This window comes from Podarcis tiliguerta, assembly GCF_965153285.1.
Source record: "Podarcis tiliguerta genome assembly, chromosome: 11".
Taxonomy (NCBI): domain Eukaryota; kingdom Metazoa; phylum Chordata; class Lepidosauria; order Squamata; family Lacertidae; genus Podarcis; species Podarcis tiliguerta.
In genome coordinates, this window is record NC_139544.1 from 32175804 (window position 1) to 32200616 (window position 24813).

Sequence of the window (24813 nt, forward strand, 5' to 3'; positions counted from 1 at the left end):
AATGTTCTTCTTGCATATATACAAACATAGCACAGGAAGAGCTTATGCATTTGTCCGCTTCCTTTAAAAGCTAAGGCATGCTGAGAACCCAGGTGCTATTCAGCAATTCCTGGTGTTCTTGGCATTTATTCATTTCAAGTTTGGTATTTATGTGTATAAAACCTTTCCTATAAACAAAGAGGTGGTGTTGGATTGCGCCCATAACTTAAAACATAATGTAGGAAAGCAAACGTAGGTGTCCATTAACGGAGAGAGTTTGGACCACTCAGCTCTGTAAATGTGTGCGGTGGGAAGCTGAGAGCATGCTGCAGGTATCAACACAAGTTCTCACAAGTCAGCTTTTATTTCCAATACACTGCCACAGCATGAAGACCCTGATCTTGCCAGGTTTGTTCTAATCATTTCTGAGTTGGGTTGCATCTTCTGCCTAAAGCAGATCCATGCAACTTTGCACCCTGCAGCTGCTGAAGTATATTTTGAAAGCATATTGTAGGACAACTACAGCCCTGTTCAGACGTTCTCTGGGCTTGTGTTGCGTGTTGCCTACTCACAATCTTCTTCCTGCCTTGTATACTTGTTTGGCATGTCTGACAGATCCAGTGTGTATATGAACTGCACACCCAGTTCATTTGATTGTGGGCCCTGCCCATTCAAAGGTCCTCAATCACATTAACAGAGCCTATCGCAGTTTGAATGGCTTTAGGCTCTTGTAGACATGGCACCAAGCACTCATAGGTCCAGGAGGTACACAAGCTGGTTCAATCCCATTCTGCCCTGTACAAGCATTCAGGGAAAATGTGGGCAGTGCTTATATTTTTCAAGGTTATCTTTAAATTAAATGAACAAAAGACCCAGTAGAGTGTTAAATCAGTGGGCAATCAACTATTGCAGGGTAAACGAACAGGAAAAAACAGAAGATGGAATGGAGCCTTTGGCAATGTGTTGCAATGTTAATGGAACTAAGTAAGAGAGTTAGTAAAGCAGACAGGAGAAGTCAGTGGAACAAGAGGGAAATGCAGATTAAGGGAAGAACAACCCAAAAGTGACAGCATAGAAACAAAGAAAAAGAGAGAGAAGTGACATAGAGCAGTACTTCCCAACTGTTTTGGTGTGGCAACCCACAAGTCCAATTTTACTTGGTAGGTTGACCCTTCGTTTTATTGTCACATGAATTTTGGACCTTTGGTCTTTGGCAGCCATTGGCTGTGTGCATTTTAACTGCACGTTTGCCTAATTTATAACCACCTCAACAAAAATTTACTTAATGCTTCCAGTAATGTGGAATTTGTTGAAATATTTATAGTACTTACAAAGTTATTCAGTTTTGTTCATGGGAACGTAAAAACACCAACCATCTAATTGCTGGATATTGCTCCGTAAACTGTACAAATTTTATTCTAAAACGTTACTCAAGCAGCGTTAGATATAATGAATTAGTAAGCTTTTTAATCCTATTTACAATAGAGTCCATTTTGGCAAGCATCAGTGGGATGGCTGAGCTTGCATTTTGCCAATGAGTTGGTCAGCGCAGGGTGTGATGCTTGTCAGACATACTCTCAAATCATTATTGTTACATTGGCTAATGCTTTTAATTATTATTTCACCTAAGCAAACTTTAGATCACCCTTGGCTCAACTACAAGCTGTTCCCTGCAGCAAATCTGGTGACAAGCACCTGCGCATCACAGGCACTTATGCACACCCTGCATAAGCAGCCTGTGGCAAACTGTCAACAGCTCTGCCACCAGCAAGCAGCTCCCATGTGTTAAAATGTAAGCCTTGGGCTTTGCTGATGTTCAGTTACAAGTGTCAACACATCATTATAATAGGCCAGCCAAACAAAAAGCTGTAAGGGATATTCATCCAATGAGTTAGGGATTACCGTATTTTTTGCTCTATAAGACTCACTTTTTCCCTCCTAAAAAGTAAGGGGAAATATGTGTGCATCTTATGGAGCGAATGCAGGCTGCGCGGCTATCCCAGAAGCTAGAACAGCAAGAGGGATTGCTGCTTTCACTGCGCAGCGATCCCTCTTGCTGTTCTGGCTTCTGAGATTCAGAATATTTTTTTTCTTGTTTTTCTCCTCCAAAAACTAGGTGCGTCTTGTGGTCTGGTGCGTCTTATAGAGCGAAAAATATGGTAAATGCAATAATTATTTGGGGTTTACTTACCAAGTCCACGACCTACTTGCCCAGTGGGCTGCAATCCACAGGCTGGGCATGGCTGGCTTAGAGGAGGTTTAGCCAGACTTTAGGGATAAGGAGCACACAGGGCGTCAGATATCTGACAGGGATGCTGAAACTTAATATTGTGAACCCTCCTGGTGGTAAAATAGCCTGATAAGGAGCTGGCATACCTGCCACCACATTTGAAGCACGCTCCCAGTGGCAGAGGAGAGTGTGGAGGGAGTGCACAGCCCCTGGCAGTGCAATCCCGGTGGGGTACCATCGTGGCAGCACACACACCCCGCCCGCTCTGGGTGCCACGCCCCTGCAGGTGGTGTGCCACGCCCCCAGGGTGCACATCAGCCCCCCCCACCTGCTCTCCCCCCCCCCAGTGCTGGAGCATGAAGCTCCGCCACTGTACCCTCCTTTTCCAAACCCAGGTAAATGGGCCACTGAATGGAAAGGGAACCAGGCAATGGTGAAGGCGTGCACAATCGCTTGGAGAACGCAGAAACCACTGGTCTTTTGGATGTGGTTGCTTGGATTGTGCACAAAGAATTTAGCGCGAAAATGTTCATGCATTCCTGGTACCTTCTTTGAAACGAGATGTAAAAGAGACAAGGGGAGGGACAAGCAAGAGTGCAAGGACTTAAAAGGTTGTTCTTGATCCAGCAAACTTTGATTCAGTGAACTGAGATCATTACCCAGAGCCAGGGGTCAGCAAACGTTTTCAGCAGGAGGCCGGTCCACAGTCCCTCAGACCTTGTGGGGGGCCAGACTATATTTTGAAGGGGGGGGGGATGAATGAATTAACCCAGAGATGCAATTTAAATAAAAGGGCACATTTACTCATGTAAAAACACGCTGATTCCCGGACCGTCCGCTGGTCGGATTTAGAAGACGATTGGGCTAGATCCAGCCCCTGGGCCTTAGTTTTCCTACCCATGCCCCAGACCATTGACTTTGAGAATGGGAACATGGGCTTATTGTGTAAAGCAGAGGCGGTTGACCTGTGGTCCTCTAGATTCCATTGTATCCCAACACCCATCAGCACCAGCCAGCATAGCCAATAGTCAGGGAAGATTGGAGTTGTAGTCTAGCTCCAATCTGGGGGGCCAAAGATTAGCTACCATGGTGGTGTAAGGGCCAGACAGTGCACATGTTCACTAAGACTGGCAAACTGTTTCAAAGACCAACCTTCACAAAGAAATCAACTAAGAAGGAGGGCAGGCATGACTCAGAAATACATGCACTTACTTAGCACAATGCCAAATGATTTTATTTTTTATTTTGTAATGATAGAGCACCTCTACTTTGCAAAGTATATCCCCACTTTCAAATCCTTTGAAGTCTTTGTATTATTATTTGGCTGAGCTGAGGTTCAGCAATTCTTCAGTTACCTCTCCCCCACTTACCTTGATTTGTCAGCGAGTCTCAGGAATAACAGCAGTAATCCTTGTGTTGGTACCAACAAGATCAAAATGTCTGTTTCAGTACAAATGGTGAAAAGCAGTGATAAAACCTACACTAGTGTATTTTTGTACAAAAGGACATATATATACTGTTTATTGAGAATAATCTCAGTTTACACAAGATTTATTTTTTATATTTATATATATATTTATATGGTATATTATAAAACAGATTTCATAAATTACCTGCATCTAATTGACTATGGTCAAATCAATTTCCCATTAAAAGTCAATCAAAAAAATTGACCCTGGTTAATCAGCTAAAAAGTTATTATTAGAAATGTAGAAAAAAGTTATGAAAGTGTTTGCATCACTCAGTATTTGTTGTTCTTGGTTATTTGACTTGACTCATCAGTAGAACTTGACATTACATAGACTTAAATTTGAAGACATGCAATAAACAGAACATATCACAGTAGAGCAAAACAAGATTTCTTTGGTGAGCCAGAAGCTGATATATATAAAAAATTAACAAGGTTTCTAAAGTTCTTTCACAAAAAACCCCAAAACATTCACATTACACACCATACAAAATAGAATACAAATAGTGAAAAAAGTATTATGGGTATAGAAAAGGAAAGAAATGTACAGTTCAAAACAGTGGTAGCTTTTTATGAGAGACCATGATTCTTCTCAATGTGGTTTTATATTTCACAAAACTGGTCCCAGTCTAGGAACCCCTGGGCCTTTGTAAGAGTGAAGCTACTGACTGTGCAACAAAATGAAGCTATATATTGTTTATGCTCATTGTATACCTTTGGTGAGCAAGCTTACCTGCCAACTACCTCTGTCTTAACATGGAAGGTTAGCACACCTATTTCCCACAGCACGGTTCAGTTTTGCTTCTGATCATCACACAACAGGGCACCTGAAATGGGATCTCACCACTCCTCTCCAACTCTGGTTTTTTGGCCAGCCAGATATTGTGCATCATTGTCTTGAAGCTCATTTAATAAATGAACAGCTTCTTTTAGATTCCTCCATATTTTGTTTGCAGATGGTTGCACAGGGGAAAGAAACTGTGTTAATCTACCATAGATCCACACATTATTTAATCAGTCTATGGTTACCACAAGTTCTCAGGGTGCATTAATTCAGCTGAAAGAGGTTTCAGGCAGTGGGAAACTGTAAACTACCTAGGGGAACATGCCAAAATCAGAGTTACTATTTGTTTTCTTACATTTTATCCCGCCTCTCTTCTATCATGGCACCAAAGGTCCCAGGAAGTCTTCCCATACAGGCACTGAGTTGCTTAGTGTCAGCAAAATGTGCCTTCAGACCATAACCTGGGACTTGAGAGGAAGCCCTTTACAAGTAAATAATCCACACCACTTGAGGCTGCATCTATATGAAATTCTAGCTGCACAACATTTATGTGTGAAGACACATTGCTGCACCAATCCAGGGCCAGTTTCCTGACTTGTGAGAGTACACATGAGCTCTGTTCACAACTATAGCTACATCACATACTAAACGTACACAACAGAATTGGATTATGAAGAGGTCAGTCTATCAGCTAGCCCTTACTGATTAATGTTACCTTCTACTTACAAACTTCACATGTACTGATACAACTAGAATATTTTTCTTCTTTAATACGTTTTTGGACAGAATATTTCAGATCTTTTCTTCTCAACAAAGCTAAAAACAGAATATTGCAGCTGGGGGGATTCTTTTGGGCCAGATAGGACCATACTTGTTCAAAGATCCACCATTTGTGCCTGAGACAGAGAGCGTACATTACGTCCCTCTGCATACTACTGGAATGCCTATACTGCATCTCTGATATCACCAGGCATTCATGCAGAGCAGACCCATTTTTGTGTGGTCAATATCCCAGATAAAATTCGGAAATTGTCCTGTGTTAGACTTGATGCACAAGGCCAGATTAGAATGTCACACTTTTGTGTGGGCAGTGGCAACTTTGGAGATGAGGAAGGCATACCAGAAGTGTGGAGAGGGAAGACACACCCTTGCTCCCCAGGCATGGCATGGACCTGGAGATAAGATACTTCTAGCCCTTGAAAGTACCAACCCAGCCTAGCCCTTGAAAGTACCACTTTCTGCAATTAGTGTACCCAACCTGGCCATGGAAGATGAATCGAGAAGAGCTAAGGAGACATATCCCCTCCTTATACTAGGCCTGTTAGGCAGAAAAATCTACAATAGTTCTAGGAACACAGGGATTATTCACAAGTCAAGGTATTGATTGCTTACAAGTCACACAGCTCTCACTCATGATCCCATTTATTATATAGATATAGATATATTCTCTCAAGTCAAGTCAAAAACATTTGAAGCCAACTCTAGTTCTCCCAAATGCATCAGGATGAGCTTGGAGGCTGAAAACAAGCTACCAAGCTATTTCAAGATAAAAAGAACATCCAATAAATTATATCAGTATGGCTTACTTCATTTATTTAGGTACGCTTCACAGCTGCAGCATTCATACACAAACATTCATTACTTTATAAAAGGATTAAAAATGGTTATATATATTTATATATACAAAATTATTTACCTTTTCGTTTGTTCGGGTTTTTTTGTACAACAAAAGTTGTAGGTCTATCGTATCTCCATCTTAAAATGCAGAGAGCTGTAATGTAGACCCACGGTTAGTGTTGTAAAAGTCATCGTTAAAAAAAAAAGTGGCCCTGGTTGAGATTTATTGTATTAGCACTTATTATTGTTATTATTATTATTGTTATTCCTACAGGCCCTCCTTGTCATTTTTTTAAAAAAGTCCTCCAGGCAAGTCCCTTTTCAATCAGTGCCAATGCTGAAAAGGACGGAAGTCAAGTTCCGCATTGCAGTCCATTGTTCAGGGTTGTTCCTGCTTGCTGTGCTCCTTATGTGTAGGGTTTCATCACACAGTTCTCTATGGACCTCTGCTGGGAAAGAGCAGCGTTCCTCTGCTACTTTGCTCATCTTCAGCCATTGCAACAGCCGTTTTCTCCCATGGTTACAAAAAGAAAAGAGAGAGCAGACTGCAATTTAAAATTATTTTCAGCCTGATGAAGTACCTCAAGACAAACAAACAAACAAAAAATGATTAAAGACCTCTGAGGCCAAATAGCCATAAATAAACTTGAACTTAGTGTGACATTTCATTGTATATACAGGGTTGCTGTTCTTTTAACGTAACACACATTAAAACACCATTAAATCATCTTATTTACATTATCATTGGTGCTAAAATGGAAGAGTTTTAATTATTATAGGACGCTGGGACAGGGACTCTAATGTTCCCTCATCAATGACATATGAACATTAACATGCTATAGATGGCTGGCAATGTCTCCCTTTTCAATTTTGCATTTGTAGCAATCACAGATGTGTGCTGAGAGTTCTGAGGTCCTTAAGTTTTCAAAAAAAATAAAAATGCTTGGTAATACTCCTATAATTGATTTTTAAAAAGGCACAGTTAAGTTAGGACTTTGGCTGGCATGGAGAACGTCCCGCTTTTGCCAGAGTGCGTTCAGCGCCTTGAATCCTGCCATGTCCTGATCCAACGATGAAAATGTTTTGATGAATTTAATGAGTTTCCCTTTCCTGGTGAAGAATGTTTATAATAATATTTCTTAGAGTAAGTCCTTTGGAATGAGGATGCTGGAAACAAAAGAGAAAGAAAAGAAGGAAAATGTTGTAAGCATGCCAGCAAAACTAGAAGCATGATGAAGAGATGCACTGTGTTAGACACACAACTCAGGTTCGGACATTTCCTGACCAGCGTAGAGTCTTTGTGTGGTGGAGAAGAGGGCATGGGTGTTCACACATTACATTCAACGAGGGTACAGTCTGTGAAACTGGGAGCACAAATAGTTGAGCTACACACTCATACAGTACTGTATGTGTGTTGTTCAGCAAGTGTACAGTCTGTGTACCTGCCTACATAACAGCAGAGCTCTTCATATGAACAAGTGTATACTCTTTCACACAAATGTTTGTACAAGTGCAAAGATGGCTTGTACTGTATTCAGGGTAACCTGTGAACCATCCTAGAGTCACATGCAATTCAGGCTCTCTGTCTGGAAATCCAATTGTGCAGATGTCCAATTGGCACAATTCTCCCACATCATAAAAATAAGATGATGGGATAAAATGAGCATCAGAATGGTCATACACTGTATGGAACACCTGCAGTAAATAACACTATTTACAGGGCAGAGTGGAGAGGTGTGTTGGGCCAGGGAATGGTCTCTCCTCCTCCATGCAAAGACATTTGACAGACTGGTGAGGGTCTAGCCTGAACCTTGGCAATCACAAATCCCTTTGCATAGGCAACTCACGATTCATGCAGGTAATTTTAGGCAAATCCCATCGTCCATTCCCTTGGCACCGGATGATTGGAACATGGCGCTGGATAAAACCATCTTTGCAGTGGTATCTGATCAAGGAGTTTATTTCATAACGAGGCTTCATCTTCCCAAAAGTCTTTGCGTTTTCTACAACTGGTGGCTGGCCACAGGCAACTAAAAGTACAAATTCAGACTTATTGTCAGTTTTCTTCCACACCACCTCGGACAGAACTCCCTTCTCTCTCCAAAAAGCCCACTATTCAGACTGGGTTCTCAGTCATTTTTAGAGAGTTTGATGAAAGGGGACCCATAGCCTTCATTTTTAAAAACTAAATTAGTCAATTGGAAGCATAACTTAATTTGATTACAACAATTTTCAATCTTTCCTAAATAGTCACTAGAAGCTTATAACATTGGAGGAAGGCTAGGAGGGCTCATGTGAAATCTCACGGGAACATCAATAACATCAACGACCTGAGATGTCGTGAGAGCATCCTAGAACCAGCATGCTTCGACGGCCTTGCCCCACAATCAAGGCACAGAGGTTAAAAGCTCTTTTCATGCCAGGTCTGCCTGGGTTACCCAGCATGAAAGAGCTTTTAAGTGCTTTGTCTGATTTGGGGGGCAAGGCGCGCCAGCTCCAGAAAACTAGGGTTGCTCGGGGGGGGGGCAGTTCCAAGGGAGTACTTTGCATATAGGCATTTTTGCTCATATGAGGGAGCCTTGGGACCAAAGCCCCATGAGAAGGAACTCTGCTCTTTGAAGGATCTCACAAGTGGAACAACACAATCCTAACCACATCTACTCAAAAATAAAGCCTATTGAATTCAGTGCTGAATTAAAATAAGTGGAGTTAGGATGGCAGTCATATGTCATTACATTTTTCTCTTACACAGCTGAAACATAAAATTACAAGAAAGCTAAAGTAGGGATGAAGAATTCTACTTAGAGTGCATTCATTTGTTTCAGCACATTTTTAATAATGGCATGCAGCCAGTTTCAATAACACAGCCAGCACTGATTTCTGCAGCACTAACATAGCTCGGCCTGCAATGAAATATGCTCGTCTTCAGACATTATGACTTGCATGTGTAAGTTCACAAGCCTGCACTTCTTGTGTATTTCATGCGGCAATCTGTGACCCTGGTCTGAAAATCCTTACCTGTTCCTTTCTTGCAAGTGTAGGTGAGATGGTAGTTGCATGGTACATCGTTCCACTGGCCATTCTCATGCCAGATTATAACAACACAGTCTTCTCCAGAAGAAAAGAAACTGTCTGGCTGGTTTGGTCTCCAGTTTTCATATTGCTGAAGAAGATAAAGAAAAATACCAGAAGCATGGTTTAAAAGAAATTGAATTCAAGCAGGGCTTGCTAAGTTAAGGACCAATGAAATGTAAATATTTCCTTCCTCCTCGTAGTCCCAAGGAAAACCTGTCCTCTGAAGCTGCTATCTGCACTGGGAAGAAATTTTCCCCTGAAGTCAATAAAGTGTTCCCTCCCAATGCAAATAGCAACTTCAGGGGGCTGATTTTCATCAGGATCACAGTAAATGGGGAAGGGTTCTCCACCCATTGCTATTCCACTAATTATCCTTCCCCAAGTACCATAGCTCTTGTTTGATTTTTTTTAAAAAATGTGTACATTAAATACAGTAAGGTAAAGGTAAGGGACCCCAGACAGTGAGGTCCAGTCAAAGACGACTATGGGGTTGTGGTACTCATCTCACTTTCAGTGGACAGTGTTTGTCCACAGACAGCTTTCTGGATCATGTGGTCAGCATGACTAAACTGCTTCTGGTGCAATGGGACACCATGACAGAAACCAGAGCGCATGGAAACACCGTTTGCTTTCCTGTTGCAGTGGTCCCTATTTATCTACTTGCACTGGTGTGCTTTTGAACTGCTAGGTTGACAGGAGCTGGGACAGAGCAATGGGAGCTCACCCCGTCAAGAGTCTAACAAGGAAGCACCTATCAGAGATTGCCATGTGGACATTCTGTACTATCCAGTATGCACTACTACAGCCTTGTGTCTTGTTTCTCAAATAGCCCAGAGAGAGAAAATGCTTGCCTTGCCAAGATATCCCTTTTTCATTTCTGTAATGCATAGCATTAGAATATGTTTCAAAACATATTCAAAACATATTGGGAAAGTTTGAGGGCACAAGGAGAAGGGGACGACAGAGGACGAGATTGTTGGACAGTGTTCTTGAAGCTACCAGCATGAGTTTGACCAAACTGCGGGAGGCAGTGGAAGACAGGAGTGCCTGGTGCGCTCTGGTCCATGGGATCATGAAGAGTTGGACACGACTAAATGACTAAACAATAACAACGTTTCAAAACTCTTTATCTGAATAAATAGGACTACGGCAGAATAAGTACTACATTGTACTATTCTTTGTCTTGCGTACAGATACAGATATATGAGTAATCAGGAAAAGAGAGGGAGAATACTTGAAATCTTCTTAGCTTTTCTCTGTGGTGCTACAAAATTTTCATTTCAAGTAGAAATTAATGGTGGATAAAAATAAGTTTCTAGAAGAGCAAGAATCCTCATAAATACCTGGCATGTACCAGTCACTCTGTCCCTTAAATGGTCATAATGGCACAGTTCACAAGTGCTTTTATTTAATCTCAGTGCTGACTTCTTGGAGCTGGTCCACTTACATGCTTATAAAAAGTACAAATTGTTTTCCTTTAATTCTTTATCTAGTAATCCAAACATAATGTCTTTCTGAGAACATTTTACTAATAAAGTTAATGCACCACACAAAAGTGGTGCTTAATTATCCTGGCTGTGGAAAAGCGGAATATAGTATTTTGAATACTGTATAGTATTGTAGTGTCGTATTTCCTCCAGTATGTCAATAATGGCTTTTTATGTATACAGGCAAGTGAACTGTAGACTTCTAAATTGGGCTGCATTAAAAGTTATGTCTGTGCCAGGCTATAAAACATTTTAATTGCCATAAGGCTAGGGCTACAGTCTTATGCTTACTTATCTGTGAGTAAGACCCTCTGAACTACAGCGTCTTTTCTTCCTATGTAAATATGCATAGGATGAAACTATGCATTGATCATTCTTGCCTGGTATCATGGTATAATACACATTGGTCTTCTGGGAGATTCCAACTAAACATCAGGAAGAACTTTCTGACAGCAAGAGCTGCTTGACAGCAGAACAGACTCCCTCAGGGTATCTCCAACTCTATCCCAAGCAATGAACTGACTTGCTTTCTAACCAGGTGCAAAACTCTGAATATAACTGCAAGAGTCAGGGCTTATTTTGCAAACCTCATCCAAAACTACTAAGTGACTTCAGTCACTCCGTAGCCAAACCTCTAAGTAACACCTTTTCCTCCAATAGCTGAACATTCATTTTAGTTTCCATATGCTAGTAGGGGATGCTGGTGGTCAACTCCTGGCAGAAATGGCAGCCCTGGGATTTCAAGACGTTACATTCCAGCCAACAAAGATTCAAGAGCCTTTACATCAAGGGCCTGCAATAACAGCCGTGAGCCCTGGCTTTCATATGCTGCTGGCAAAGCCCTTCAGTCCCATGGAATGGATTTTGCAAGATTGCACCACATCCCCAGCCCTAACGTGCTGTTGCCTCACAGCTGATATCATCACTGCGCACATTTACTTTGGCTTTCTGACCCTCATGCTGCTTTTTACTAATGCCAGAACCACTTAACAGAGGAGGTTCCAGACTCCTGAAATGCTTTCTTAACTCTCCATGCTACACATATTGAACTTTTCCATTTCCTTATTTAGGCAAGCATCACTGATGGGGAGATAAGCCTTCAGAAACGGTTCCCTCGGCCCGCATTAAAACATGGCACAAGACAAGTGCATTGGGGGCTTGATTCTTCCTTTTACAAATATGGGTGGAAGTCAGGTTTAACTGATGCAGACCAGTTATTGGAAGATCCCAGTGCAGATGGTGCTCAGATGGCTCTGGTGAGGCAACTGTGGCCCTCCAGTTGTTGTTGGACTCCCAACTCCCATCAGTCCCAACTAACATGGCCAGTGACCAGGCATGGAGAGAACTATAGCTCAACAATTCTCAACAACAACAGGCTGCAAACCCCATATACAGCTCATATGATCAAGGCAAGCTTTATATTTTGCCTCTACCTGTGTGGCATCACGTGCTTGTTGTTGTTGGCATTCGCCTGTCTCCAGAGATAATCAAGTACACCTCTGGGGCTGAAGTCCAACTACTGCATTAGCAATACTGAAGTGACCTCTCCTGGGTGCCCTGCAGTGTGTATGGAGGTTCTGGGCTGCCCAGACAACAAGACCTCTTTTTTGGCCTCATTGTTGTGGTCCAAAGAAAACAGAGCAATATGTTTGGTGTCAGCTTGGCTGCAGGAATTTTTGGAAGGAGGCGTACAAGGCCCCATCCAGCTCTGCATTTGTGTAGGGTTTGCTCATGTTCCTTTTCTTCTCCCAAAGATCTCCCGCAAGGCAGTGGAGGTTTAGCTTCAGCATTTTCCTTCTCCAGTGGTACCACCTGGAGAGGTACCAAATTGGGGTGGCCCAGGTAAGCCCTGCCCTGCATAATTGATCCTATCACACAGCACACATGCACCGTTTGAATGACAATGCCCATAAACTTTGGGAGGCCCAAGCCCCCTTAAATATTTTATGGGTGGGGTGAAGGGACTTCAGCCCCTAAGACTTGGCTCCTATGTCCTCCAAGAGGGGCTACCTTCCCAGGTTGATGAGCCCCATCTGCCTCTCACATCCCTCTACAGCATGTGCAGAAAGTGTCTTCATGACTGTTGGAGCCTGTCTTGGCATGCAGGGAAAGTCTCTAACTCACTGAGGATTGAGACCCATCGGCTACCCTCACCTGGTTTAGCCAGCCAGTCGAAACAGTTTCCTGTGGTGTGTCCGCTGTCACTTGCTAACAGCTTTTAGGAGCCACAGGTGAGAGCTGAGTGCAGGGTGGGGACCAAAGGTAAGCAAACTACCCCAGAAGCAGTACAATATCCCTCCCCCCCCCCCCCGAGGTACTACCGCTCCCTAGTAGGATGGAAAATAATAGTAGATAAATTAACTTTCTGATGAGAAGAAAGGACCTCAATCTTTCACTAAGCTCCACAACTACAATCTGCCGCAAGACTTTAAGGGTTGGGATTTCGGCAACCACAGTATCAGTTTACTGATACATGAGCAAGGCTGCTAATGGGAACATGATCCAGATATATCTTTTAATAGATTTAGGTGAAAACGGACATCGTTTCATGGGAGCTTCTCCTGGTATATTCATGGAAGTGTCTTGTGCAGAAGCTTTCAACTGATTTCCATCAACTAATTTCAACAGGGCTCATGCAGGCAACATTGCTGTGGTTTGTGCTCCATGTACTTTCTATTTTATTCTATTTCTGTATTTTTCAAACAACACATGGAAGAGAAACAGAATGTTTCATTTCCAGTTTTGGCACAGAACAATGTCTTATATTTTTGAAGCTTAGCCAGCCAAATGAACAGGCGGATAAAAAAACAATACCCCTTTCCCAGTTACTTTCCAGCTAAGTTACATCTTTGTATAAATGAAGAAATAAAGTGTTATGCTTTAATAGATGAATGAAGCCATCAGCTAAAAATCTCGCTTTTGTACTTAAATCAACCCAAGGATGATCCAGGTACAACAGCAAGCTTCCAGAGATACAATGGCATGTGGCGATATGTTCTGTGTGTGCAGAGCGGTGCTGCTGGGGGATATATACAGGGCATCAAGAATATGGAACAAAATGCACAGAGATTTTACGGGAGTGATCCTCACATACAAGTGTCAACAGATGAGAACTGAAATGTGACGTTGCCAATCTTCTAACAAGTATATACAATTTGTCCCTAAGATCAGCTTCCATAATTGAGGACTGGAAAGTAGCCAATGTAACACCTTTTTTTAAAAAAAAGGGGGGGTGGAGGGGAAAAAGGATCATGGAAATTACAGATCACTTCTCTTAATATTAGTCTCTGGAAAACTGGTGGAAAGCACAGGTAAAGATAAAACAGGGAAGCATATGCCGAAGCAAAACCAGCATAGCCCAGGATGCTGAGCTAGATGGTTAGATGTTCTCAACAGATTTTTGGTACTTCCCAGCTTTGACATCCATTTGAACCCATGCTCTCCTGTACCCCATTTCCTGAAAAGCAATTGGCTGCACGGCCGGCCCTTCCATTAGGCTGATGGAAGCAGCTGCCTTAGATGACAGATGCTGTTGTTGGGGAATCCTGCTAAAGGGAAGGGAAGCTGGGTAAAATGGGGAGCGGGCATGGAAGCACCATGTTCAAAGCCCATTTCCCAATACATGCAGAAATGGCACGATCCTATGGCAGCACATTGTCATTGGTTGGAGGGAAGATCACACTTTGCTCGACCTCTGGGCCTCCCCAAAAGAAAAGAACAAAGCAATGGATTGTGGTTGCTTCACCAACAGGGGCTTCTCTCGAAGTTGATTTGTTTACAAGCTTTAATTAATTAAATAGTTCATCAATACATTGAATTTGCAAGTTAATTGAACAAGAGTTCTGAAGCCAAAAGCACACTGTCTTTGTTTTTTAGATGATGCAGATGTGTTGTAGAAGGCACCAGCATAGAAGAGGCAACCCCATTTTGGGAGAATTCCTCATTTAAGATGGTGCATGCTACCCATATTTTTCAAACAACCCTGTAAAGTAGGTTAGGCTGAGGAACATTAACTGGGCCAGGGTCACTAAATTAATTTTATGGTTGAGGATAGACTTAAATCTATGACTCCCCAGTCCTAATCTGACATCCAAACTATAATCCCATGCTGGATTTCTCATAGATCTTTCTTGGTGAGATTCATTACAGGATATTTAAGCTGCCTTCTGCATTGCCAACTAAGCACCACTTTCCAATAATTTATCATTCTTTCAGAGAAAGTATATAGTGTGGTCATTCATTATTAGCTATAGGACTGTGTTCCTACTGCTACCCATTTCTATGGTATCTAACATTTAAGTTTCAGTTAAATTATACTGCTCCATGCTACAAGAGATACAGAAATCCTTTCTTGAAACTGCATTTAGACAAAACAAGATAAAAACAACAACTGATTTTGTTAGCTGCTTGCTAACTTTTGTCATTCATTCACGACGCACATCCAAAATACACAACTCTAGCTTTTCTTTCTTGAAATCTTTTGCATATATCCTAACCTATTCTAGCTTTATAGCAGCTTAGTTACTTGGGTAACCAATAAGTAATTCTCATGGCTCTTCAGTTGTTTGAATGTTGTCAAGGTGAATCTGTCCTGAACAGTATCTAAGCAATGCAATAGATACTGAATGATAACAGCTATCCCTTTTATCTCTGAAATCCCCGCCAAGTGCCTGGGATCAATAGTTGGGATTTCACATTCCAGAGCAGTCAATGGGACAGAGTGTAATGAACCGTGACTAAATCAACTGCCAATGCAGAAAGCATAATTACTTGACCGTTGTGTGAGAAACCAATGAGCATCCAATATCAAGTATGTGGCTCTTTCTAATAAACAAGTCCCAAAATTAAGTAAGTCAGTCATTTAATTTTCAGCTTCTTTAAATGCTTCCTTAAGAGAACTGAGGTTTTCTTTCTCTTCCTTCCACTATCCCCTGGAATTTTTTGTCTATGTGGGCAGGGGGAATGTTACAAGCTTTTCATAAAACCCAAGAAGCCAAGGACACCTTCAAAGCAAAGCAAAATAAGCCTAACATTTATCAGTGAGTGCTTTAAAATTGAACACCGGAAACCTTCATTAACTAGTGTTGTCTTTCCCATAATCCCTCCTATCTATTAGGGAAAAAACTCTTCCACTGAGACAGATAAGACCTTTCAGGTTTTTATCTAGAAAGTGTGCTTCCTACACGGGTAAATTTCTTCTGAAGTTTATTTAGCTTCAAGTAAAGTCCTTCCTGCAAAAGCCTTTGACTGTGTCGACCACAGCAAACTATGGCAAGTTCTTAAAGAAATGGGAGTGCCTGATCACCTCATCTGTCTCCTGAGAAATCTCTACGTGGGACAAGAAGCTACAGTTAGAACTGGATATGGAACAACTGATTGGTTCAAAACTGGGAAAGGAGTACGGCAAGGCTGTATATTGTCTCCCTGCTTATTTAACTTATAGGCAGAATTCATCATGCGAAAGGCTGGGCTGGATGAATCCCTAGCCAGAATTAAGACTGCCGGAAGAAATATCAACAACCTCAGATATGCAGATGACACAACCTTGATGGCAGAAAGTGAGGAGGAATTAAAGAACCTCTTAAAGAGGGTGAAAGAGGAGAGCGCAAAATATGGTTTGAAGCTCAACATCAAAAAAACGAAGATCATGGCCACTGGTCCCATCACTTCCTGGCAAATAGAAGGGGAAGAAATGGAGGCAGTGAGAGATTTTACTTTCTTGGGCTCCATGATCACTGCAGATGGTGACAGCAGCCACGAAATTAAAAGACGTCTGCTTCTTGGGAGAAAAGCAATGACAAACAGCATCTTAAAAAGCAGAGACATCACCTTGCCAACAAAGGTCCATATAGTTAAAGCTATGGTTTTCCCAGTAGTGATGTACGGAAGTGAGAGCTGGACCATAAAGAAGGCTGATCACCGAAGAATTGATGCTTTTGCATTATGGTGCTGGAGTAGACTCTTGAGAGTCCCATGGACTGCAAGAAGATCAAACCTATCCATTCTTAAGGAAATCAGCTTTGAGTGTTCACTGGAAGGACACATCCTGAAGCTGAGACCCCAATACTTTGGCCACCTCATGAGAAGAGAAGACTCCCTGGAAAAGACCCTGATGTTGGGAAAGATGGAGGGCACAAGGAGAAGGGGGCGACAGAGAACGAGATGGTTGGACAGTGTTCTCGAAGCTACCAGCATGAGCGGGAGGCAGTGGAAGACAGGAGTGCCTGGCGTGCTCTGGTCCATGGGGTCACGAAGTGTCAGACACGACTAAACGACTAAACAACAACAAAGTCCTTCCATTGCCCACATGAACAGCTGGGTTGTCTGCAAGTCGACCTGTCAAGGGTGCCCTTAGTTCAGTAAGTTCAGACTGAGCTGATTCATAATGAACTAATCATGGCTTTAGTTCCACTGAAGGCAGCTTCTAATTAGTGTAACACTGCACTTTGCCCATGGCAAATGGGCAGATGCAGCAAAAACAAACACAGTTTTTAAATGCACACCTAAAGTATGCAAGCTACAAACATTTTTATCAACATGTACTATATAGGTGCAATGATAAGAGAGTCAAGAGACTCGTCAACCCAGAAATAGGTCGCAGTGTCTTCAGTGGGGCCTGCTTCCCACTAAGTTTGCATCACAGGGGTAGGGAATCTGTGGCCTTCCCATCCCTGGTTGGGCTGATGGGATATGAAGTCCAACAAGAGCTGGAGAGCCACTAGTTCCCCAAGCCTGGTGTTTAAGATCAATGCCTAAGTGTACCAGTTTGACAGATGTGTTTGTCTCCTTCACATGTTATTATGTACATTCAAAAATCGTAAGCACACACAAAAACAGTGTGCTTAGGAGTCATGTGTTTGTACAGTGTAACCAAACTTGAAAAAGTGTGCAAACTCCACCTTTCCCTTCTGAATAAAGGTGGAGATGTTGCACAGAACAGAAGGAAGAGATTCTCCCATCCCAACAGCTACCATTGATGAACTTATGTGTGCTGCCGATATTCACACACAGAGGTGGGAAAAGACAAATGTATCATTGGAATTCCCCAAGAGGCTGCAATGAATCCGGCGAGGATAGACCTAATCTAGTTGCATGGTTAAACGTGCCACTCTGAGTAAAAGAATAAGAGAAAGCAGATCTGCATACTTTAATGCACGACAGACAAAAAGTTATACAAGTCTGTACTTTGGATGTGCCACCCACATAAAATCTTATTAGCTCCCTCCTACTGGAGTCTGCTGATTGGACTAGGGTAAATATTACTTGTGTACCTCAGGTAGACTAAGTTTTGCACACCAGACACCTGAGAATTCTCCATATGAAAGGGCCTAACATGACTTATTAGGATGTGGGATACTATTAAATTTCTGACTGCATGCCAAATTTTAAGCCTGTGGATCTCTCGGCACATATATCTTCCGAGATATGTTTTCCACATGTCTCGCAATAATTTCCTGGTATAAAAAAGTGCCTTATGTAAAAAAATAAAATAAAATGCTCTGAATTTGTATTTTGCTATTGGGGAGCAATCATTTGGAGATTTAAAGCTATTTTCCGCCGAAAATCAGCTCAGTGTAAATGCTTATTCAGCGTCATGGAAAATCCCCACTAGATGGAGCTGTTTACTCGTTGCTGAACCAGGATAATAAATGTCCTTGATTAAAGGAGGTTAAGAGCTTTAATACACCGGAAAGATGTGATTCCTTTAGTGCTCAGCACAAATACCAAGGAAATCAATCACAATCTTCCCATTGCCTTCTGTGAGCTTCGTGTGCTTAATGGTATGGTGTCTTTAGCTGGGAGAGGAAACAAGAAGGAAGAACAAAGAGAGGAACTGGGTTTGCAGAGCAAGTCTTAATAAAATGCAGATTCAAGCAACTGGTTTTGTTACATCAGCAGTTTACAAAAAACAACAACAAACCATTCATCACTGAAGACTACACTCAAAAATTCCCATTTCAGACATTTGTGCCATAGTATCACAACAGGCAACAGGACCCACCCTACCATTAGACAAAGGGAGGCAGCCACTTTAGGTGGAAAATACAGGGGAGCAGGCAGTGGCTACAAGGTGCTGAGTGACAGATCTGTGTGTCCCACACAGCCTGCTCTCCACTCCCTAAGGCCAGCTGCTGCCCACTGTTATGGATATGGTGGAGGGTGCCCTCCCGTCACAAGTGTTGAAAGGTTTGACGGCCACTCCAGTCAGCTTCTGTACATTGAATGGGATGGGGTGCCACCTTGCTTTTTGCCCCAGGCAGCAAAATATCTTGGGCCAGCCCTGTCAGACAATGAAGAAACAGCCTGCCTATCTATCCATCCTACACACTCTATGGGTCTCTATGATTAAAATGGCTTTTCCAACTTGTCACAACTATAACATGACTTTTCCAACTTGTCACAACTATAACATGAGAAACAGCAGACAATTCAGTTAGCTTTGCAAAAACATAATTAACAATTTTTAAAAAATCCAGTTGTACAAAATGACAATCATAAAAGCAGCACCTTGCAGCCTTTCCAAAAAAACAGGAAGAGGCCAAGGAAAGCAAGAACACTTCACAGTCTCAGGACAACCACCACAAAGGCCTGTTTTTCACAGCACATATTATTGGCTCACATGGCAAGGTTGGATTTGAAGCATGCAGCTGGTATTGGGAGATGCAGTCACTGAGGTATATTAGTCTGAGTCTTTGAAGAACTGAGGATGTTAAAACTAAGGCCTTGAACATTTATCCAATGAAAATAGGTACATCCTAAGGGAAAGTGGGACATTCTGGAGTCAAATAAGAAACCGGGACGCCTTCTCTAAATCAGGGACATTTCTAGAAAAGAGGAACACTTCCAAGCTAAATCTGCTTCTGCCTTCTAAGATTCATTTGTTCCAGCCGAAAGATTAAAAAACAAAGCAAAACGCCCATATATATGCTGCTTGAAGGTAATGGGCTACCTTGTTTCACTAAGCAAAAAATACAAACACATGCCTGTGTGAGTGGCCTCTTTACTAGTTTGAGCAAAATAAACACGATTTTGTCACCAAACAATATATTTCAAGTAATTATAGTGGCAGGCTTCCCCCTCCTCTTCCTCAGAGTAGGTCAAATGGGTATCTTAAATTGAAGCCGTACCAACCAAAAATGAAAATATTTGCTAAGTTTTAAAATCCTTTTATTCGAGGGTCCCGGGGGTCTTTGGCACAACAGGCTTTTTGTCTGCAGTCTGCCTGCAGCACTCTCAAGCGGGGGTTGTTTGTTTTATTTAACTCTCCCAGGCAACTTTCTTCCATGGAAGGCTCACAGTCTCTCTCCCTTCCCCACCTTCCTTTATACTCTCTCTGAAAGGGGCACAGGCACAGATTTGTGTAGGGTAAAACTGAAGAAAGAAAGAAAGAAAGAAAGAAAGAAAGAAAGAAAGAAAGAAAGAAAATGCTTTGTTCTTTTCGCATAAAGAACTTCTGTTTCCTTTTGTTGCAACATTGCCTCTTCCCATTGGCATCCTGAAAACCCATATTATAAACATGTGAAATGTGTCTGCATGGAAGGGAAGCGAAATGAGCATAGGTCTCTGGACAGTTTTAAAGTGGCAATGCGCCTGTTTCCTTGCTGCCAGCAAGCCAGGGGTGAGACACAATCTGGCTGCAGAGACCAGTCTGCTCGTTTAATAAAGCACTAATCTTGTGTAATGTGAGTGAGCTCACTGCCATACAAAGTACTAATTATCAGCAGCGTTTTCCAAAGGATATGAATAACTCCCCCCTGTGAGAAAGAGGCCCAGCGCACAACCCCGAGTAGCTGTAAGTAGTTAATCCATAACATGAATGGTTCCAGTGGACTCCTTTACAGCTTCGCCTGCTTGCAAAGGTCCCGAATAGCAAAATGGTAACCATCCAAGTTCAGTGGAAAATGTGCCAAAAACAATACCTGCTTTTTTTCTGTTTACATGGTTAGGCTTTGCTGATATCAAAGTTGGCACTCGCCAATCTAATTGAATTATTTGAAATGCAATTTCCCTACAAGGTTTTTAAACACCTCCTAATGATATCTGAAGGGGGCTATTTACTCACGGCATGTGCATATCTTTTTCTTCTTTTTCTTTTAAAGAATTCAAGTAATTAAAAGGGGGAAGCAGCAGAACTTTAGGAACTCAAACCTTAGAGACAGGAATTGTTTGATCAACAGATGCCCCTGTGTTTATATGATAAAGGCTTTCCCCCCAGTTTGGGCAGCAACCCAGGCTTGTCAAGACTTGAATCATAAAATTCCCATGTGCTTCTAAGGAAACCCCAGGAAATCCAACAGGACTGAAATGTGAAGAACCCATGGTCAAATCCTTTTGTAGTTCAGATTTCACATGGCACCATGGCTTGTACAATGGTACCTCAGGTTAAGTACTTAATTCGTTCCAGAGGTCTGTTCTTAACCTGAAACTGTTCTTAACCTGAAGCACAACTTTAGCTAATGGGGCCTCCTGCTGCCGCCGCCTTGGGATTTCTGTTCTCATCCTGAAGCAAATTTCTTAACCTGAGGTACTATTTCGGTGTTAGCGGAGTCTGTAACCTGAAGCGTCTATAACCTGAAGTGTCTGTAACTTGAAGTGTATGTAACCTGAGGTACCACTGTATAGGCAAATAATGACTTGCTTTAATTAGGGCTGCCATCATAGGAAGCACAGATTTTGGCAAAATTGCTTAAAAATAAATTTTGCAAAGAAAAAAATGGGGGGGAGGGGAGAGATCAACAACTTTGGGCAAAACTAAAAAAAAGCTCCTGAACAACTTTTATGTCCAGAGATAAAGACATTGGCAAGATTATTGTAATAATCCGCAGTTTCAAAAGAATATATAATCAAAATAGATGAATAAAAGAATAAGTTAAGTTAGAATATGCAGTAAATGATAAAATAAATTTAAGGAACCACAGAAAGAGGAGGAAGTCGAGGTTTGAAATGTTAGAACTATGGTTAAACTACTGAAATGTATATAAATAAAAATTATTTTAATAATAATAATAATCAACTTTTGTGTTCAGATTTTCAATTTTGGAAATATGACAACCCTAGCTTTAATGGGTTGGCTCACGCATAGCACTAAGCCAAGTCTCAGCTCTGAAGCTGAGTACTGAGCAGATGGGAAACACTAGACAAGCAGCTCTAAGCAACACTTTGCATATTTTACAGCTGGAAGGTCACACCGTAATGTGGGGCTTCTGAACTATGGTTAGAACAAACCATGGTATGTCTAGTATATTATGTCTAGACTTTGCACAAAGCTATTATTGCTACAAAACCTGGAGCAAGGCGAATCAGGCTACAAGAGAGTCCAAGTTGGATCTGCTTGTGAGCTTTCCATAAGAACGTAAGAGTAGTCCTTCTGGCTCAAACCAAAGTCTCGCCCAGTCTAGCATTCTGTTCTCTTAGTGGACAAACCAGATGCCTATGGGAATATCTGGGGACACCAGGTATTAAACCTGAGACCTGAAATTCTTTTCAAAAGTGCTTGAGTCGAGAGCTGCAACAAATTATGCCTTTACATTGGTAAGAAGTCTTAACTTGCTTTTGTTCGTGAAGTTCAGTTCAGTTCATATGCAACTCTTGCGGCAATTTTAATAAAGCTCCTTTAACGCTAAGCATGAAACCTACAGAGAGAGCTATGATTATATGGGAAGCCCTCCTGAATTCCAGACACCTCCAGGGTGCAAGATACTAGGAGCTGCATTTCTCTCCCTCTCTCTCTCCTTTTTATTCTTGGGTGGTTTTCCCAAACTTTTTTTTTAAGCTTTTGAAAAACTTGAGGTATTACTGGTGAAATGCATGAAAGCAATTTTGTTTGGTCCATGAAGAATGATTCCAGTGTGACAGCTCGTGGTTGGCTCTGCAATGACCTAAGCATTTTTCCCTGCAAAGCTTTGCTTGTCAATGAGTCCTCATGGATTAGAAGCTTACTCCACTTACTGGAATTATTTTTGTTAACTTCATATGCATTCCAGTCAGGGTATGAAAAAAAAATGCAGTGCACAAGTCTGGTATTTTTACAGTTGTTAATTCTGGTAAATTGCCAACAGCTGATAATTTCCATGGGAAAAAGTAACCCAAGAATTCTGAAAATGAACAGGTAGACCCTTGATTCTTAATTACACTTCTCGTCTAACACATTGATTGATGAAGTATTCAGTTAACAATATAGCAGTTGATCCTTACTTGTACAAAGGCATTGTGCAAAGACTGTACTACTGGGCAAAAGAGTGAAAAGTTGCCATTCAATGAAGTTATTGAAATGAAAACTCTACTGTATTTCAGCGGGCAACTAGTTTCTCCTGATTCAAAGAAGTCTTCTCTCAAGTCCAATGGGAATTTCAGGTGGAAGCTTTTTTTTAATAGGAACCATGCCCTCAGAGAACATATGTAGCAAGTCTTACAAACTTGTATATGAACATCTACTGATCTCTGGAACATTGCAGATTCCCCCCAGGTAACTCCTTATTTAAAAATGGGTAGAAGATTAAATTGGGTAGAAGAGAAGGGCAACCAAGATGATCAAGATCTGGAAACCAAGCCTGATGAGGAACGGTTGAGGGAGCTGTGCATGTTTGGCCTGGGTAAGAGGAGACTGAGAGGAGATATGGTAACCATCTTCAGATATCTAAAGGGCAGTCACATAGAAGATGGAGCAAGCTTGTTTCCTTCTGATCCAGTGGATAGGACCCGAACCAATGGATTCAAGTTACAAGATTCTGACTAAACATCAGAAAGAAATTTCTGACAGTAAGAGCTGTTCGACAATAGAATGGACTCCCTTGGAGATTTTTAAGCATAGGTTGGATGGCGAACTGTCATTGATGCTTTAGCTGAGATTCCTCGAGGTCCCTTCTAACTCTACAATTCTATCATTCTATGATTATGTTTTGTAAATTTGTGATTCTGTGTGCAATTCCCTAGACTCTAGCAATGATCAAACATTTACAAGCTGTAGTTTTTAAATAAGCTATAGCCACCAACTATACAAAAATACCTGTTAAAAATTTCATTTAATTTATATTTTTATTTTCTTTAAGGTTCAAAAAATGGAAAAAAATGATTTTTTTGGTCAAGAAACAAATTATTTCAACCAAAATTTATTTTTCTTCTTAGATTTGAAAATAAGATATGCTTCTCCACATGAGACAAAAGATATCACTACAGCTGGAAATTAAATATTGAATGGTTTGGAACAAAAGTGCTAGGTGATTGTTCTTGAGCTCAGGTACACCCCCCCCCCAAAAAAATGTTACCACCCTGGGGCTTTCTCCCTCTGCTCATTTGCCCTTCCCAGTTTAACCAGTTGGAGCAAAGCTTTATGATGGAGAATCCTTGGACTTCAAAAACAGCTGGACTAGATAATCTGTTTCCTCCAATCCTATAAAACACAATTCAATTCTAAAAATATATATTGCCAGTTCTTGCCAAACAAATTGCCTTACATGGACAGAATGAGAAAGCTGAGGACTTCCTCAATAACTTCATGAAAAAGATATGCACTGAAGCAACCCCAAAGCACATTCTATAATTTGCCATGGTAGTTTCCCATTAAAATGTTCTGTTCCTATGAAGAAGAAGAAGAAACCAGGAAAAGGAGAAAAACAAAAGCAGAAGTGACAGAAGAGAATTTCTGAAGACAAAGCTGACAGCAGCTGAAAATATTTAATTGTGCCAATTCATAATTTATTTCAGAACTCTGTGTTGGATATATTCATTCATTTATCTGTCTGTCTTGCCTACTAATTACACTTCCATATCCCACATTTTAAAATATACGTTATTTTCTGCTTTTCTTCCATCATGGAGCCCAAGAAAGTGTACAGGCAGTTTCAAAGCTATCACCCATCTAGGCACTGACTAGATGCATCAGCAAGGTTGTGCCTTTAGGCCAGTGTGGGATTATTCTTTCAGAGAGCCTCATAGTGACATACACTGGATATCCCAGATGGGTACAATCCACAGTGAAGCCTCTTTTGTTTGTTAGGCATCACTGCACTGGTTTCCCAGGGTGTGGCTGCTGTGACATTGCTAACAGCTTCTGGGAACCACAAGTGACAGCTGAGTGCAAGGTGGGGACCAAAGGTGGACAAACGACCCCAGAAGGAGCACAACGTGTCCATACCCCCGGAAGTACTACCACTCTCCTATCTATAGCAGGGAT

General features: G+C 41.6%; 1 protein-coding gene across 5 annotated transcripts in view; it reads right to left on the reverse strand.

Moving 5' to 3' along the window:
- Nucleotides 1–6037: 6037 nt before the first annotated feature.
- VCAN (versican) overlaps nt 6038–24813 on the reverse strand; it is a 128266-nt gene continuing 109490 nt past the window's right edge. For all 5 annotated transcript variants that reach the window (XM_083403559.1, XM_083403558.1, XM_083403556.1 and 2 more), the window contains 3 exons: nt 9097–9241; nt 7926–8108; nt 6038–7245 (listed from right to left, as the gene is read on the reverse strand). In XM_083403559.1, the coding sequence (XP_083259685.1) occupies nt 7115–7245; nt 7926–8108; nt 9097–9241 (459 nt within the window). In that variant the 3' untranslated portion in view covers nt 6038–7114. The remainder of the gene's footprint in view (nt 7246–7925; nt 8109–9096; nt 9242–24813) is intronic.